The sequence below is a fragment of the Hemibagrus wyckioides genome, linkage group LG28, assembly GCF_019097595.1.
Source record: "Hemibagrus wyckioides isolate EC202008001 linkage group LG28, SWU_Hwy_1.0, whole genome shotgun sequence".
In the NCBI taxonomy this organism is placed as follows: domain Eukaryota; kingdom Metazoa; phylum Chordata; class Actinopteri; order Siluriformes; family Bagridae; genus Hemibagrus; species Hemibagrus wyckioides.
The window spans coordinates 5893247-5912630 of NC_080737.1; the positions used below are offsets into that span (position 1 = coordinate 5893247).

At 34.6% G+C, this 19384-nt stretch overlaps 1 protein-coding gene across 7 annotated transcripts in view; it reads left to right on the plus strand.

The window, feature by feature from the left end:
- Positions 1 to 11298: 11298 nt before the first annotated feature.
- The window catches only part of LOC131348232 (uncharacterized), a 47567-nt gene continuing 39481 nt past the window's right edge, over positions 11299 to 19384 (plus strand). For 2 of the 7 annotated variants that reach the window (XM_058382997.1, XM_058382998.1), the window contains exons 1-4: positions 11299 to 11667; positions 16517 to 16741; positions 17969 to 18156; positions 18286 to 18319. In XM_058382997.1, the coding sequence (XP_058238980.1) occupies positions 11664 to 11667; positions 16517 to 16741; positions 17969 to 18156; positions 18286 to 18319 (451 nt within the window). In that variant the 5' untranslated portion in view covers positions 11299 to 11663. Of the gene's footprint in view, positions 11668 to 15609; positions 15995 to 16516; positions 16742 to 17968; positions 18157 to 18285; positions 18320 to 19384 lie in introns of those variants that run through there. The other 5 variants (XM_058382999.1, XM_058383000.1, XM_058382994.1 and 2 more) reach the window with 4 other exon arrangements.

The following is a 19384-nucleotide window of genomic DNA, read 5'->3' on the forward strand; positions in this document are numbered from 1 at the left end:
TAGGAGGAAAGTCCACACAAGGACAAAGGTACAGGACACAAAAATACACTCCTTGACACCGCCCCCCTCCATCCCCCTCACCCCAACAGTCTCATCTCAGAAGGAAAAGTGAAAGTAAAGTTATTCCGAGAAATCGCCCGTATCTGAGAAGCAGACAATGGGTATGTAATGTCATTCTTTTTAATGTAACTATATAATAGCTATAGTTTTATTTTTTTTCTTCTCAAAGGTTGTCATTTTGTTTTCTAGAGGTAGTTATTACAAATATACTAAAAAAATCAAACACTAAGGCTACAATTAAGATTTTTATTCCTCCTCTAAGGTTGCATTTTGCTCTTATATGAAGATTTGAAGATTACAGCTTTGAGTACTAAATACACAAAATGTGGTTAACTGTCATCCGTGTGAATGATACCAGATGTTTGTTTTTAATCAGTATTTTATTTCCAGTCTGTAACTGTGTAAGTCAGTCATCTGTCAGTCACTGAAAATAAAGAAAGAAGTGTGAGTGTGAGATTTTAGTTTTCACACATCATCACCAGGTTTTATTATTTTTAAAGTTGAAGTTGTGAAGAACGTGTATATGTTTTGTAATATAATTTACATCTGCTACTAAAATTCATTCTTTCACATTTCTTTTGTTTAACATATGTAGCTCATGACCACAGAGGTGACCAGATGCAGAAGCAGCCTCTTCTAAAATATTTTACTCTTGCACTTGGAAGCCCATTTGGACTTTGTGAGGGTATAGAGCAGAAATTTCAGGAACTAATACTAGGTCTGCAGAATGTACAGAAGCCAGAGGACTGTGATTTCATTATGGCTTTCTGCCCTGATGTTGTTACTGAAACAGCAGAGAAGATGATTAACATCTTAACAGGTATGAAACTCATTATTTCAGTAAATTCCTATTGATCAACATGAATTATTGTGGGATCACAAATGTATAGTTATATGGAAAAGTAGACAAATGGCATCATATCAGAGCGCATGAATTAGATGAAAGAATAAAGGGAATAATTACATGATTATGGAATATAAGAAATAAGTTATCTTGTCTTCATTCTGAATCTCATTAAACTTTGAATTAAGATTATCTTTTGTTCACTACGTTTGTTCAAAGTGAAAGTGTGCAATGTGTGAAACATCTTTTCCTTTCTGTTTGTTGAATCCCTGAGTTCAGACAGTTGTCTAAATGACTTAATTATGGTAAAATCTGGGACTATGACCATCTGGGACTAATTCTGTGCTTGTGACTGATGAGTTATGAATTAAAATTAATGTTAAATGATTCTCATTTTCAAATTTCATCAAAAGGTAACAAACCTGCAGTTCTGGTGGTGCTTCATCACACGTTAAATCCAGAGGATATTGTACCAGACAGCAGCAGATCTGTAAAGAGACAGAATACAATCACAGTCGACTGTCTGTTCAATGAAGATCAGGGATTACTGAGATGTTGTAAAAACAATGAATCACTGACTAAAGTTATAAACTGGATTGAGGTGAGGATTTCTTTTTTTTTCTAAAATCATTGTGATGTTTATATTTTACAACAAAATGAAATAGGGAAATCTTTACATTTTAAAATGTCAAAAACAGCTGAAAATGTTCTAACAATATATTCTACAGGACATTTTGGAAAGGCCACCAAGAAAAAGTCCAAGTAAGTCACATTACTGCAGTCAGTTCATTATGTATAATGTAATACTAACACATATTTAATTTATTTAGTTCTTTATCAATCTGAATCTCTCTTAGCCTCAGGAAATTCTAGTGGCTAAATATTAGCTCAATATTTAGCCTGAATAATGCAGTACAGTTAAAATAGCCCCAGGAATCAATTGCATTATGCTATGGTGTCTGACGAATTGGTGTTTCTGTGGATTCTGTCTATGTTTCTTTAGATCAGGACCACCCTGCTAAGCAGATGTTGAAGCATCTTCATCTAAAATACTTCACTCTATTAACTGAAACAACATTAGGATATAATGTTATATGTTTTATGCTGAAGTTGTGAAGAATGTGTATATTTCTTTGTAATGTAATTTACATCTGCTACTAAAATTCATTCTTTCACATTTCCATTGATTAACATCTGTAGCTCATGACCACACAGGTAACCAGATGCAGAAGCAGCCTCTTCTAAAATATTTTAATCTTGCACTTGGAAGCCCATTTGGACTTTGTGAGGGTATTGAACAGAAATTTCAGCAACTAATACCAGGTCTGCAGAATGTACAGAAGCCAGAGGACTGTGATTTCATTATGGCTTTATGCCCTAATGTTGTTATTGAAACAGCAGAGAAGATGATTAACATCTTAACAGGTATGAAACTCATTATTTCAGTAAATTCCTATTGATCAACAGGAATTAGTCTATATATAGATATATCTTGTCTTCATTCTGAATCTCATTAAACTTTGAATTAAGATTATCTTTTGTTCACTACGTTTGTTCAAAGTGAAAGTGTGCAATGTGTGAAACATCTTTTCCTTTCTGTTTGTTGAATCCCTGAGTTCAGACAGTTGTCTAAATGACTTAATTATGATAAAATCTGTGACTATGACCATCTGGGACTAATTCTGTGCTTGTGACTGATGAGTTATGAATTAAAATTAATGTTAAATGATTCTCATTTTCAAATTTCATCAAAAGGTAACAAACCTGCAGTTCTGGTGGTGCTTCATCACACGTTAAATCCAGAGGATATTGTACCAGACAGCAGCAGATCTGTAAAGAGACAGAACACAATCATAGTCGACTGTCTGTTCCATGAAGATCAGGGATTACTGAGATGTTGTAAAAACAATGAAGCACTGTCCAAAGTAACAAACTGGCTGCATTCTGAGGTGAGGATTTTCTTTTTATTTGTATTTCCCAAATTTGCATCTCCCAATTTTCCTATCATTGGTGAACCTTATTTGATACATTGCAGAATTTATTAATATAATAATAATAATTATTATATTTCTGTTTTTTTCTTTGGTAAACAGGCATTACCAAAGATATGTAAGGGAATTATGTCTAATGTAAGTACATTGGAAACTTTTAAAACACTATAGAGACTCTAAATTGATTGATGCCATTTTTTTTTTAGAAAGGTCTGGCTACAGCTTCTTTTTTTTACATTGAGGTCATTAATGACTTTTCACTTAGACAAAGATTAATATTTTGTGGTAAATTTGTGATCATTACTGAATATATTCATTATAGAAAATCATACTCAGAACATGCCTTCATTATTTGGTATGAAGAGGTGAAAAATCCTATTTAAGAATTTGCTGCTGATGCAACATTAATATCTCTAGTATGTTCCATAGGTTTTAGTGTTCATCCCTCTTTTGTGTGTTTGCAGATTGAAGAAAATCCTGAAAAGATTGACCCAATTGAAAAACTCAGTGAGTATGATGAGTTTTTAATTCTTTTAAGGTAAATTAAATTAACCTGGGCATTATGCCAGTGATAAACCCCTGGATCTTTTATTTTCTGAAAACTACTGATAAACATACATGACATTTTAATACATCTATGAATTTTGATTTTTTTCAGGAATGAAGTGGCAAGGCCGCTCGACTGGTTCAAAGACAGTAGGTGACTTTGTAAGTACTTCTTATAATAAATAAAGATATAGTAAATATAAAAATGTGAGATGAATATGATATTATTGCATGAATCTGAGAATAAGCAGTAGAGTAAAAAAGACAAAATATTAACCATATGCTTTAGATGTGACATTGGCTTTTATTTGTATTTATCTAAACGAGTATAGAAAAAATAAAACAAGATGAGTGATGGATCCAGAGAAGGCCACGTCATGCCTGGGCCATCTTCCAGACGCTGAAGACCTTGGTTTCTTCTCGAGATCTTCTGGAGAAGAACTGACCAACGTACTACCCATACACATAACTCAAATAAATCACCATTATGTTTAGAACTCGTAAGACTTAATTATGTAAAACTGACTAACCTGCCTTATGATTTACATTTACATTTATATAATGATCTACACTTACTCCATGTGTACTGTTTATTGGTGGCTCTCTCTGTTCTTCCTGCAATGTATGACAATGTATTGTACTTTATGATAAATATAAGGAATACATGAAATGTGGAATAATAATAATAAGCAGTATATGCAAATACATGCAGTAATTAGGTGAAATAAATATTACATGAATGAAACACTAGGGGGCATACTGCTATATTAATGACAAGTCGTATGATGCAGTGTGACGGGAAACAGAGTTACTGTTAGTATCACTCTGTTTTCTTACAACAGCACATCCTGAAGTGTTTTTCTTCTCCTATACCACAGCACCTGGTCATCACCAACACTTTTTTACTAATTAATCAACAACACACTCTAATTATTGCATGTAATTCTGTGAAAAATACTAAATGTTCTTAAAGCAGGTTATAGCAGCTAGAAAAAGTGATTTCAGCAACAATGATTTTTTGCCTCTTGAAATTAAAAACACAAACTAATCCAGAAAAACCTGAAAGCACAAGGTCCTGAAGATGTTCCCGTGTTGGAAAACTTAAAAAAGTTCAACTTACAGAAAATCTTACCATATAAAACTATTTTTTTTTTTTTAAATTGTAATTAATAGAAACCATTTCAGACCAGTGCAAATTCCAATGAGCTGTAGGTGTTAAATGATTAATGATTAAACAGACACATATATTGTTTGTAAAGAGTATTTATTTGTTTGTTGGATTATATATACACTGAAAAAAAGTAATACATGCATTATTCTTACACAATCAAATTAAATTCCAGTGTTTGACCAGACAGTCACTGACCCCCATGTCCTCTTGTGATCACCGGTTCTCCTCCATTCAGTAAAATGTTTTCTTCTGTGAATTACTATGATTCTGTGAATGAGCACTACATGACAGTGACTGTCCCCAATAAGTAGAGACGCTGTTGGTGACATGAAGTTCAGTTCTTGAGATGGAGATGACCAGTTCCAGGCCCGGAATTAGTGTCCCAAATCACAGTATGTTGAAATGAGTATCGTAAAGGCATGCAGATGGTCTACTATTACCAGTAGGTTTGCGCATCCTTTTTCAGTTGATAATTCCCACAGCTCCGGTGTAAAAATTCCAGTTTCTGTTCAGGGTTCATTTCAGTCCTGCATCCGCCTCAAAAGGGACATTTTTTTCCCGTCAGATTTGGACAACCATCCTTCATAACTCCTGCCATTTTGTCTCATTTCAGTCCCGCATGCGTTTACCTGCATGAACACATCCCTCTGAGTGTTTAGTCACGTGGTGGAGATTCCAACTGTAATCCTTCAACACAGTGATCTGTATTTCACAAACGAAGCACACTGCTTTACATCTGTAAATAAATACTCAGGAGTCCATGGCTTGTTACGTGAACTGACACTTTTAAGGGTTAACCGTTAACTCAGTATCTCCAACACATTACTGTGAAGGTGTGCAGACACACGCACGCGCGCGCACACACACACACACACACACACACATAAAATACATCAGTCGCCTTCAAAATAAAAGCAATGCAGTAGTATTGCATGCATGATGTACACTTATATACATTTGATTTCTAATTTCTGATTGACCTCACGTGGGCTGGACAGAGACGGACAAAGGGATGGACATGGCTCGGGGGTAGTAAAAATGACTAGGTCTCTAGTGCATCCTTGATATTTGGGAATGATTAGGGACACTTTCGGATTCTTGATTGTTGCTGTTTTCATGATTAATAGAACCGTAGGAGGAAAGTCCACACAGGGACAAAGGTACAGTACACAAAAATACACTCCTTGACACCGCCCCCCTCCATCCCCCTCACCCCAACAGTCTCATCTCAGAAGCAAAAGTGAAAGTAAAGTTATTCCGAGAAATCGCCCGTATCTGAGAAGCAGACAATGGGTATGTAATGTCATTCTTTTTAATGTAACTATATAATAGCTGTAGTTTAAATTTTTTCTTCTTCTCAGAAGTTGTCATTTTGTTTTCTGGAGGTAGTTATTACAAATATACTAAAAACAGCCCTTGATTTAAAAATAAATAAATAAATAAATATCTGCGGCTACAATTAATGTTTTTTCCTTCTACATGGTTGCATTTTGCTCTTATATGAAGATTTGAAGATTACAGCTTTGAGTACTAAATATATAAAATGTGGTTAACTGTCATCCGTGTGAATGATACCAGATGTTTGTTTTTAATCAGTATTTTATTTCCAGTCTGTAACTGTGTAAGTCAGTCATCTGTCAGTCACTGAAAATAAAGAAAGAAGTGTGAGTGTGAGATTTTAGTTTTCACACATCATCACCAGGTTTTATTATTTTTTAAGTTGAAGTTGTGAAGAATGTCTATATTTCTTTGTAATGTAAGTTACATCTGCTACTAAAATTCATTCTTTCACATTTCTGTTGATTAACATCTGTAGCTCATGACCACAGAGATGACCAGATGCAGACGCAGCCTCTTCTAAAATATTTTACTCTTGCACTTGGAAGCCCATTTGGACTTTGTGAGGGTATAGAGCAGAAATTTCAGGAACTAATACCAGGTCTGCAGAATGTACAGAAGCCAGAGGACTGTGATTTCATTATGGCTTTCTGCCCTGATGTTGTTACTGAAACAGCAGAGAAGATGATTAACATCTTAACAGGTACGACCCTCATAATTTCAGTAAATTCCTATTGATCAACATGAATTATTGTGGGATTACAAATGTATATGTAAAAGTAGACAAATGGCATCATATCAGAGTGCATAAATTAGATGAAAGAATAAAGGGAATAATTACATGATTATGGAATATAAGAAATAAGTTATCTTGTCTTCATTCTGAATCTCATTAAACTTTGAATTAAGATTAGCTTTTGTTCACTACGTTTGTTCAAAGTGAATGTGTGCAATGTGTGAAACATCTTTTCCGTTCTGTTTGTTGAATCCCTGAGTTCAGACAGTTGTCTAAATGACTTAATTATGGTAAAATCTGGGACTATGACCATCTGGGACTAATTCTGTGCTTGTGACTGATGAGTTATGAATTAAAATTAATGTTAAATGATTCTCATTTTCAAATTTCATCAAAAGGTAACAAACCTGCAGTTCTGGTGGTGCTTCATCACACGTTAAATCCAGAGGATATTGTACCAGACAGCAGCAGATCTGTAAAGAGACAGAACACAATCATAGTCGACTGTCGGTTCAAGGAAGGTCAGGGATTACTGAGATGTTCTCAAAATGATGAAGCACTGACTAAAGTTATAAACTGGATTGAGGTGAGGATTTCTTTTTTTTCTAAAATCATTGTGATGTTTATATTTTACAACAAAATGAAATAGGGAAATCTTTACATTTTAAAATGTCAAAAACAGCTGAAAATGTTCTAACAATATATTCTACAGGACATTTTGGAAAGGCCACCAAGAAAAAGTCCAAGTAAGTCACATTACTGCAGTCAGTTCATTATGTATAATGTAATACTAACACATATTTAATTTATTTAGTTGTTTATCAATCTGAATCTCTCTTAGCCTCAGGAAATTCTAGTGGCTAAATATTAGCTCAATATTTAGCCTGAATAATGCAGTACAGTTAAAATAGCCCCAGGAATCAATTGCATTATGCTATGGTGTCTGACGAATTGGTGTTTCTGTGGATTCTGTCTATGTTTCTTTAGATCAGGACCACCCTGCTAAGCAGATGTTGAAGCATCTTCATCTAAAATACTTCACTCTATTAACTGAAACAACATTAGGATATAATGTTATATGTTTTATGCTGAAGTTGTGAAGAATGTGTATATTTCTTTGTAATGTAATTTACATCTGCTACTAAAATTCATTCTTTCACATTTCCATTGATTAACATATTTAGCTCATGACCACACAGGTAACCAGATGCAGAAGCAGCCTCTTCTAAAATATTTTAATCTTGCACTTGGAAGCCCATTTGGACTTTGTGAGGGTATTGAACAGAAATTTCAGGAACTAATACCAGGTCTGCAGAATGTACAGAAGCCAGAGGACTGTGATTTCATTATGGCTTTATGCCCTGATGTTGTTATTGAAACAGCAGAGAAGATGATTAACATCTTAACAGGTATGAAACTCATTATTTCAGTAAATTCCTATTGATCAACAGGAATTAGTCTATATATAGATATATCTTGTCTTCATTTTGAATCTCATTAAACTTTGAATTAAGATTATCTTTTGTTCACTACGTTTGTTCAAAGTGAAAGTGTGCAATGTGTGAAACATCTTTTCCTTTCTGTTTGTTGAATCCCTGAGTTCAGACAGTTGTCTAAATGACTTAATTATGGTAAAATCTGGGACTATGACCATCTGGGACTAATTCTGTGCTTGTGACTGATGAGTTATCAATTAAAATTAATGTTAAATGATTCTCATTTTCAAATTTCATCAAAAGGTAACAAACCTGCAGTTCTGGTGGTGCTTCATCACACGTTAAATCCAGAGGATATTGTACCAGACAGCAGCAGATCTGTAAAGAGACAGAACACAATCATAGTCGACTGTCTGTTCAATGAAGATCAGGGATTACTGAGATGTTGTAAAAACAATGAAGCACTGTCCAAAGTAACAAACTGGCTGCATTCTGAGGTGAGGATTTTCTTTTTATTTGTATTTCCCAAATTTGCATCTCCCAATTTTCCTATCATTGGTGAACCTTATTTGATACATTGCAGAATTTATTAATATAATAATAATAATTATTATATTTCTGTTTTTTTCTTTGGTAAACAGGCATTACCAAAGATATGTAAGGGAATTATGTCTAATGTAAGTACATTGGAAACTTTTAAAACACTATAGAGACTCTAAATTCATTGATGCCATTTTTTTTTAGAAAGGTCTGGCTACAGCTTCTTTTTTTTACATTGAGGTCATTAATGACTTTTCACTTAGACAAAGACGAATATTTTGTGGTAAATTTGTGATCATTACTGAATATATTCATTATAGAAAATCATACTCAGAACATGCCTTCATTATTTGGTATGAAGAGGTGAAAAATCCTATTTAAGAATTTGCTGCTGATGCAACATTAATATCTCTAGTATGTTCCATAGGTTTTAGTGTTCATCCCTCTTTTGTGTGTTTGCAGATTGAAGAAAATCCTGAAAAGATTGACCCAATTGAAAAACTCAGTGAGTATGATGAGTTTTTAATTCTTTTAAGGTAAATTAACCTGGGCATTATGCAAGTGATAAACCCCTGGATCTTTTATTTTCTGAAAACTACTGATAAACATACATGACATTTTAATACATCTATGAATTTTGATTTTTTTCAGGAATGAAGTGGCAAGGCCGCTCGACTGGTTCAAAGACAGTAGGTGACTTTGTAAGTACTTCTTATAATAAATAAAGATATAGTAAATATAAAAATGTGAGATGAATATGATATTATTGCATGAATCTGAGAATAAGCAGTAGAGTAAAAAAGACAAAATATTAACCATATGCTTTAGATGTGACATTGGCTTTTATTTGTATTTATCTAAACGAGTATAGAAAAAATAAAACAAGATGAGTGATGGATCCAGAGAAGGCCACGTCATGCCTGGGCCATCTTCCAGACGCTGAAGACCTTGGTTTCTTCTCGAGATCTTCTGGAGAAGAACTGACCAACGTACTACCCATACACATAACTCAAATAAATCACCATTATGTTTAGAACTCGTAAGACTTAATTATGTAAAACTGACTAACCTGCGTTATGATTTACATTTACATTTATATAATGATCTACACTTACTCCATGTGTACTGTTTATTGGTGGCTCTCTCTGTTCTTCCTGCAATGTATGACAATGTATTGTACTTTATGATAAATATAAGGAATACATGAAATGTGGAATAATAATAATAAGCAGTATATGCAAATACATGCAGTAATTAGGTGAAATAAATATTACATGAATGAAACACTAGGGGGCATACTGCTATATTAATGACAAGTCGTATGATGCAGTGTGACGGGAAACAGAGTTACTGTTAGTATCACTCTGTTTTCTTACAACAGCACATCCTGAAGTGTTTTTCTTCTCCTATACCACAGCACCTGGTCATCACCAACACTTTTTTACTAATTAATCAACAACACACTCTAATTATTGCATGTAATTCTGTGAAAAATACTAAATGTTCTTAAAGCAGGTTATAGCAGCTAGAAAAAGTGATTTCAGCAACAATGATTTTTTGCCTCTTGAAATTAAAAACACAAACTAATCCAGAAAAACCTGAAAGCACAAGGTCCTGAAGATGTTCCCGTGTTGGAAAACTTAAAAAAGTTCAACTTACAGAAAATCTTACCATATAAAACTATTTTTTTTTTTTTAAATTGTAATTAATAGAAACCATTTCAGACCAGTGCAAATTCCAATGAGCTGTAGGTGTTAAATGATTAATGATTAAACAGACACATATATTGTTTGTAAAGAGTATTTATTTGTTTGTTGGATTATATATACACTGAAAAAAAGTAATACATGCATTATTCTTACACAATCAAATTAAATTCCAGTGTTTGACCAGACAGTCACTGACCCCCATGTCCTCTTGTGATCACCGGTTCTCCTCCATTCAGTAAAATGTTTTCTTCTGTGAATTACTATGATTCTGTGAATGAGCACTACATGACAGTGACTGTCCCCAATAAGTAGAGACGCTGTTGGTGACATGAAGTTCAGTTCTTGAGATGGAGATGACCAGTTCCAGGCCCGGAATTAGTGTCCCAAATCACAGTATGTTGAAATGAGTATCGTAAAGGCATGCAGATGGTCTACTATTACCAGTAGGTTTGCGCATCCTTTTTCAGTTGATAATTCCCATAGCTCCGGTGTAAAAATTCCAGTTTCTGTTCAGGGTTCATTTCAGTCCTGCATCCGCCTCAAAAGGGACATTTTTTTCCCGTCAGATTTGGACAACCATCCTTTATAACTCCTGCCATTTTGTCTCATTTCAGTCCCGCATGCGTTTACCTGCATGAACACATCCCTCTGAGTGTTTAGTCACGTGGTGGAGATTCCAACTGTAATCCTTCAACACAGTGATCTGTATTTCACAAACGAAGCACACTGCTTTACATCTGTAAATAAATACTCAGGAGTCCATGGCTTGTTACGTGAACTGACACTTTTAAGGGTTAACCGTTAACTCAGTATCTCCAACACATTACTGTGAAGGTGTGCAGACACACGCACGCGCGCGCGCACACACACACACACACACACACACATAAAATACATCAGTCGCCTTCAAAATAAAAGCAATGCAGTAGTATTGCATGCATGATGTACACTTATATACATTTGATTTCTAATTTCTGATTGACCTCACGTGGGCTGGACAGAGACGGACAAAGGGATGGACATGGCTCGGGGGTAGTAAAAATGACTAGGTCTCTAGTGCATCCTTGATATTTGGGAATGATTAGGGACACTTTCGGATTCTTGATTGTTTCTGTTTTCATGATTAATAGAACCGTAGGAGGAAAGTCCACACAGGGACAAAGGTACAGTACACAAAAATACACTCCTTGACACCGCCCCCCTCCATCCCCCTCACCCCAACAGTCTCATCTCAGAAGCAAAAGTGAAAGTAAAGTTATTCCGAGAAATCGCCCGTATCTGAGAAGCAGACAATGGGTATGTAATGTCATTCTTTTTAATGTAACTATATAATAGCTGTAGTTTAAATTTTTTCTTCTTCTCAGAAGTTGTCATTTTGTTTTCTGGAGGTAGTTATTACAAATATACTAAAAACAGCCCTTGATTTAAAAATAAATAAATAAATAAATATCTGCGGCTACAATTAATGTTTTTTCCTTCTACATGGTTGCATTTTGCTCTTATATGAAGATTTCAAGATTACAGCTTTGAGTACTAAATACACAAAAAGTGGTTAACTGTCATCCGTGTGAATGATACCAGATGTTTGTTTTTAATCAGTATTTTATTTCCAGTCTGTAACTGTGTAAGTCAGTCATCTGTCAGTCACTGAAAATAAAGAAAGAAGTGAGAGTGTGAGATTTTAGTTTTCACACATCATCACCAGGTTTTATTATTTTTTATGTTGAAGTTGTGAAGAATGTGTATATTTCTTTGTAATGTAATTTACATCTGCTACTAAAATTCATTCTTTCACATTTCCATTGATTAACATCTGTAGCTCATGACCACACAGGTAACCAGATGCAGAAGCAGCCTCTTCTAAAATATTTTAATCTTGCACTTGGAAGCCCATTTGGACTTTGTGAGGGTATTGAACAGAAATTTCAGGAAATAATACCAGGTCTGCAGAATGTACAGAAGCCAGAGGACTGTGATTTCATTATGGCTTCATGCCCTAATGTTGTTATTGAAACAGCAGCGAAGATGATTAACATCTTAACAGGTATGAAACTCATTATTTCAGTAAATTCCTATTGATCAACATGAATTAGTCTATATATAGATATATCTTGTCTTCATTCTGAATCTCATTAAACTTTGAATTAAGATTATCTTTTGTTCACTACGTTTGTTCAAAGTGAAAGTGTGCAATGTGTGAAACATCTTTTCCTTTCTGTTTGTTGAATCCCTGAGTTCAGACAGTTGTCTAAATGACTTAATTATGGTAAAATCTGGGACTATGACCATCTGGGACTAATTCTGTGCTTGTGACTGATGAGTTATGAATTAAAATTAATGTTAAATAATTCTCATTTTCAAATTTCATCAAAAGGTAACAAACCTGCAGTTCTGGTGGTGCTTCATCACACGTTAAATCCAGAGGATATTGTACCAGACAGCAGCAGATCTGTAAAGAGACAGAACACAATCATAGTCGACTGTCTGTTCCATGAAGATCAGGGATTACTGAGATGTTGTAAAAACAATGAAGCACTGTCCAAAGTAACAAACTGGCTGCATTCTGAGGTGAGGATTTTCTTTTTATTTGTATTTCCCAAATTTGCATCTCCCAATTTTCCTATCATTGGTGAACCTTATTTGATACATTGCAGAATTTATTAATATAATAATAATAATTATTATATTTCTGTTTTTTTCTTTGGTAAACAGGCATTACCAAAGATATGTAAGGGAATTATGTCTAATGTAAGTACATTGGAAACTTTTAAAACACTATAGAGACTCTAAATTGATTGATGCCATTTTTTTTTAGAAAGGTCTGGCTACAGCTTCTTTTTTTTACATTGAGGTCATTAATGACTTTTCACTTAGACAAAGATGAATATTTTGTGGTAAATTTGTGATCATTACTGAATATATTCATTATAGAAAATCATACTCAGAACATGCCTTCATTATTTGGTATGAAGAGGTGAAAAATCCTATTTAAGAATTTGCTGCTGATGCAACATTAATATCTCTAGTATGTTCCATAGGTTTTAGTGTTCATCCCTCTTTTGTGTGTTTGCAGATTGAATAAAATCCTGAAAAGATTGACCCAATTGAAAAACTCAGTGAGTATGATGAGTTTTTAATTCTTTTAAGGTAAATTAAATTAACCTGGGCATTATGCCAGTGATAAACCCCTGGATCTTTTATTTTCTGAAAACTACTGATAAACATACATGACATTTTAATACATCTATGAATTTTGATTTTTTTCAGGAATGAAGTGGCAAGGCCGCTCGACTGGTTCAAAGACAGTAGGTGACTTTGTAAGTACTTCTTATAATAAATAAAGATATAGTAAATATAAAAATGTGAGATGAATATGATATTATTGCATGAATCTGAGAATAAGCAGTAGAGTAAAAAAGACAAAATATTAACCATATGCTTTAGATGTGACATTGGCTTTTATTTGTATTTATCTAAACGAGTATAGAAAAAATAAAACAAGATGAGTGATGGATCCAGAGAAGGCCACGTCATGCCTGGGCCATCTTCCAGACGCTGAAGACCTCGGTTTCTTCTCGAGATCTTCTGGAGAAGAACTGACCAACGTACTACCCATACACATAACTCAAATAAATCACCATTATGTTTAGAACTCGTAAGACTTAATTATGTAAAACTGACTAACCTGCCTTATGATTTACATTTACATTTATATAATGATCTACACTTACTCCATGTGTACTGTTTATTGGTGGCTCTCTCTGTTCTTCCTGCAATGTATGACAATGTATTGTACTTTATGATAAATATAAGGAATACATGAAATGTGGAATAATAATAATAAGCAGTATATGCAAATACATGCAGTAATTAGGTGAAATAAATATTACATGAATGAAACACTAGGGGGCATACTGCTATATTAATGACAAGTCGTATGATGCAGTGTGACGGGAAACAGAGTTACTGTTAGTATCACTCTGTTTTCTTACAACAGCACATCCTGAAGTGTTTTTCTTCTCCTATACCACAGCACCTGGTCATCACCAACACTTTTTTACTAATTAATCAACAACACACTCTAATTATTGCATGTAATTCTGTGAAAAATACTAAATGTTCTTAAAGCAGGTTATAGCAGCTAGAAAAAGTGATTTCAGCAACAATGATTTTTTGCCTCTTGAAATTAAAAACACAAACTAATCCAGAAAAACCTGAAAGCACAAGGTCCTGAAGATGTTCCCGTGTTGGAAAACTTAAAAAAGTTCAACTTACAGAAAATCTTACCATATAAAACTATTTTTTTTTTTTTAAATTGTAATTAATAGAAACCATTTCAGACCAGTGCAAATTCCAATGAGCTGTAGGTGTTAAATGATTAATGATTAAACAGACACATATATTGTTTGTAAAGAGTATTTATTTGTTTGTTGGATTATATATACACTGAAAAAAAGTAATACATGCATTATTCTTACACAATCAAATTAAATTCCAGTGTTTGACCAGACAGTCACTGACCCCCATGTCCTCTTGTGATCACCGGTTCTCCTCCATTCAGTAAAATGTTTTCTTCTGTGAATTACTATGATTCTGTGAATGAGCACTACATGACAGTGACGGTCCCCAATAAGTAGAGACGCTGTTGGTGACATGAAGTTCAGTTCTTGAGATGGAGATGACCAGTTCCAGGCCCGGAATTAGTGTCCCAAATCACAGTATGTTGAAATGAGTATCGTAAAGGCATGCAGATGGTCTACTATTACCAGTAGGTTTGCGCATCCTTTTTCAGTTGATAATTCCCATAGCTCCGGTGTAAAAATTCCAGTTTCTGTTCAGGGTTCATTTCAGTCCTGCATCCGCCTCAAAAGGGACATTTTTTTCCCGTCAGATTTGGACAACCATCCTTTATAACTCCTGCCATTTTGTCTCATTTCAGTCCCGCATGCGTTTACCTGCATGAACACATCCCTCTGAGTGTTTAGTCACGTGGTGGAGATTCCAACTGTAATCCTTCAACACAGTGATCTGTATTTCACAAACGAAGCACACTGCTTTACATCTGTAAATAAATACTCAGGAGTCCATGGCTTGTTACGTGAACTGACACTTTTAAGGGTTAACCGTTAACTCAGTATCTCCAACACATTACTGTGAAGGTGTGCAGACACACGCACGCGCGCGCACACACACACACACACACACACACACACATAAAATACATCAGTCGCCTTCAAAATAAAAGCAATGCAGTAGTATTGCATGCATGATGTACACTTATATACATTTGATTTCTAATTTCTGATTGACCTCACGTGGGCTGGACAGAGACGGACAAAGGGATGGACATGGCTCGGGGGTAGTAAAAATGACTAGGTCTCTAGTGCATCCTTGATATTTGGGAATGATTAGGGACACTTTCGGATTCTTGATTGTTGCTGTTTTCATGATTAATAGAACCGTAGGAGGAAAGTCCACACAGGGACAAAGGTACAGTACACAAAAATACACTCCTTGACACCGCCCCCCTCCATCCCCCTCACCCCAACAGTCTCATCTCAGAAGCAAAAGTGAAAGTAAAGTTATTCCGAGAAATCGCCCGTATCTGAGAAGCTGACAATGGGTATGTAATGTCATTCTTTTTAATGTAACTATATAATAGCTGTAGTTTAAATTTTTTCTTCTTCTCAGAAGTTGTCATTTTGTTTTCTGGAGGTAGTTATTACAAATATACTAAAAACAGCCCTTGATTTAAAAATAAATAAATAAATAAATATCTGCGGCTACAATTAATGTTTTTTCCTTCTACATGGTTGCATTTTGCTCTTATATGAAGATTTGAAGATTACAGCTTTGAGTACTAAATACACAAAAAGTGGTTAACTGTCATCCATGTGAATGATACCAGATGTTTGTTTTTAATCAGTATTTTATTTCCAGTCTGTAACTGTGTAAGTCAGTCATCTGTCAGTCACTGAAAATAAAGAAAGAAGTGTGAGTGTGAGATTTTAGTTTTCACACATCATCACCAGGTTTTATTATTTTTTAAGTTGAAGTTGTGAAGAATGTCTATATTTTCTGTAATGTAATTTACATCTGCTACTAAAATTCATTCTTTCACATTTCTTTTGTGTAACATATTTAGCTCATGACCACAGAGGTGACCAGATGCAGACGCAGCCTCTTCTAAAATATTTTACTCTTGCACTTGGAAGCCCATTTGGACTTTGTGAGGGTATAGAGCAGAAATTTCAGGAACTAATACCAGGTCTGCAGAATGTACAGAAGCCAGAGGACTGTGATTTCATTATGGCTTTCTGCCCTGATGTTGTTATTGAAACAGCAGAGAAGATGATTAACATCTTAACAGGTAAGACACTCATTATTTCAGTAAATTTCTGTTGATCAACATGAATTAGTGTGGGATCACAAATATATAGTTATATGGAAAAGTAGACAAATGGCATCATATCAGAGTGCATGAATTAGATGAAAGAATAGATTCAAGATTCAAGATTCTAGAAGCTTTTATTGTCATTTCAACCACATATTGCTGGCGCAGTACATAGTGAAATGAAACAACGTTTCTCCAGGACCTGGTGCTACATAAACATACAACAACAAGTTCAATACAAAACAACAAACACCACCACAGAGCTAGGACAGAAGTTTGTCTTAGCCACGTAAAGTGCACAGTGTGCAGCTAGGTGCAAACAGAGCATAGACAAGACAGTGCAAAAAAGACAATAAATACAATAAAGACAACACAAAAGAACACAGGACACTTAGCGCAGAAAAGAAATAAAAGAATGTGTACTGGAATGTAAGTGAAATAAAATAGGTAAAGTGAAATGATGTAAAAAATAAAAAAAAGTATTGTGCAAAAATATTGTGCAAAAATACACAGCAGCAGATGAGGTAGTGCAAATAGAATAAACATAAATATAACTATAGCAGCGGATGACAGGTAGAGGTAGTGCAGTAAGTAATGAACAATATAAATTATGTGTGTGTGTGTGTGCGTCCACACAGTCAAGAGAGAGTGTGTGTATGTGTGTGTGTGTGAGAGAGTTAATATACAGTTCAGTCCTGAGTGAGAGTGTGTGTGTGTGTGTGAGAGTGTAGAACAGTTCAGTCCCGGGTGTTGAGGAGTCTGATGGCTTGAGGAAAGAAACTGTTCAACAGTCTGGTTGTGAGGGCCCGAATGCTCCGGTACCTCTTTCCAGATGGCAGGAGGGTGAAGAGTGTGTGTGAGGGGTGTGTGGGGTCAGCCACAATGCTGTTGGAATAAAGGGAATAATTACATGATTATGGAATATAAGAAATAAGTTATCTTGTCTTCATTCTGAATCTCATTAAACTTTGAATTAAGATTAGCTTTTGTTCACTACGTTTGTTCAAAGTGAAAGTGTGCAATGTGTGAAACATCTTTTCCTTTCTGTTTGTTGAAGCCCTGAGTTCAGACAGTTGTCTAAATGACTTAATTATGGTAAAATCTGTGACTATGACCATCTGGGACTAATTCTGTGCTTGTGACTGATGAGTTATGAATTAAAATAAATGTTAAATGATTCTCATTTTCAAATTTCATCAAAAGGTAACAAACCTGCAGTTCTGGTGGTGCTTCATCACACGTTAAATCCAGAGGATATTGTACCAGACAGCAGCAGATCTGTAAAGAGACAGAATACAATCACAGTCGACTGTCGGTTCAAGGAAGGTCAGGGATTACTGAGATGTTCTCAAAATGATGAAGCACTGACTAAGGTTTTAAACTGGATTGAGGTGAGGATTTCTTTTTTTTTTTCTAAAATCATTGTGATGTTTATATTTTACAACAAAATGAAATAGGGAAATCTTTACATTTTAAAATGTCAAAAACAGCTGAAAATGTTCTAACAATATATTCTACAGGACATTTTGGAAAGGCCACCAAGAAAAAGTCCAAGTAAGTCACATTACTGCAGTCAGTTCATTATGTATAATGTAATACTAACACATTTAATTTATTTAGTTCTTTATCAATCTGAATCTCTCTTAGCCTCATGAAATTCTAGTGGCTAAATATTAGCTCAATATTTAGCCTATATAATGCAATACATTTAAAATAGTCCCAGGAATAAAATATATTATGCTATGGTGTCTGATTTGGTGTTTCTCTGCAATTTATATAGCTTTAGATCAGGACCATCAGACTAATCAGATGTTGATGCGTCCTCATCTAAATTACGTCACTCTAATAACTGGAAACACATTAGAATATCATGTGGGCATCGAGAGGAGACTTCAGGAAGAAATACCACATCTGAATAAGGTGCAGAATTTGAAAGAGTCTGATTTCATTCTGGTTTTCTGCCCTGTTGTTTCACGAGCTGGAACTGACATTGAAGCAGCAGTGAAAAATCTCAGTACCCATGCAGGTAAAACACTCATTATTCCAATAAATAAATCAAATTTATAAAAACTTTCAGCCATAAAATTTTAAGGATGAAATATTGTAAGATGAAAAAATAAAGAGGATGATCAAACATTTAAATAAAATATGACATAACCTCATTTACCTGAATTCTGAATGTTTGTTTTTATTAACCATTTATATTTGCCCAAAGTTAAAGTTTACCATATATGTTTGCTTTCTTATTTCACTAAACTCAAATGTCTTTCTCAAAAGGTAACAAACCTGCAGTTCTGGTGGTGCTTCATCACACATTTAATCCAGAGCTTATTGTCCCAGACAGCAGCAGATGTGTAAAGAGACAGAATACAATCACAGTCGACTGTCTGTTCCGTGAAGGTCAGGGTTTACTGCCATGTCTTAAAAACCATGAAGCACTGTCCAAAATTACAAACTGGCTAAATCCTAAGGTGAGGTTTTTCTTTTTTTATGCATTTCCCAAATTTGCAAAACATCTCCCAAATTTCCTATTATTGGTGAATCTGATTCAATACACTGCAGTATTTATTAATATAATAATAATACTTATTATTATATATATGTTTCTTTGGTAAACAG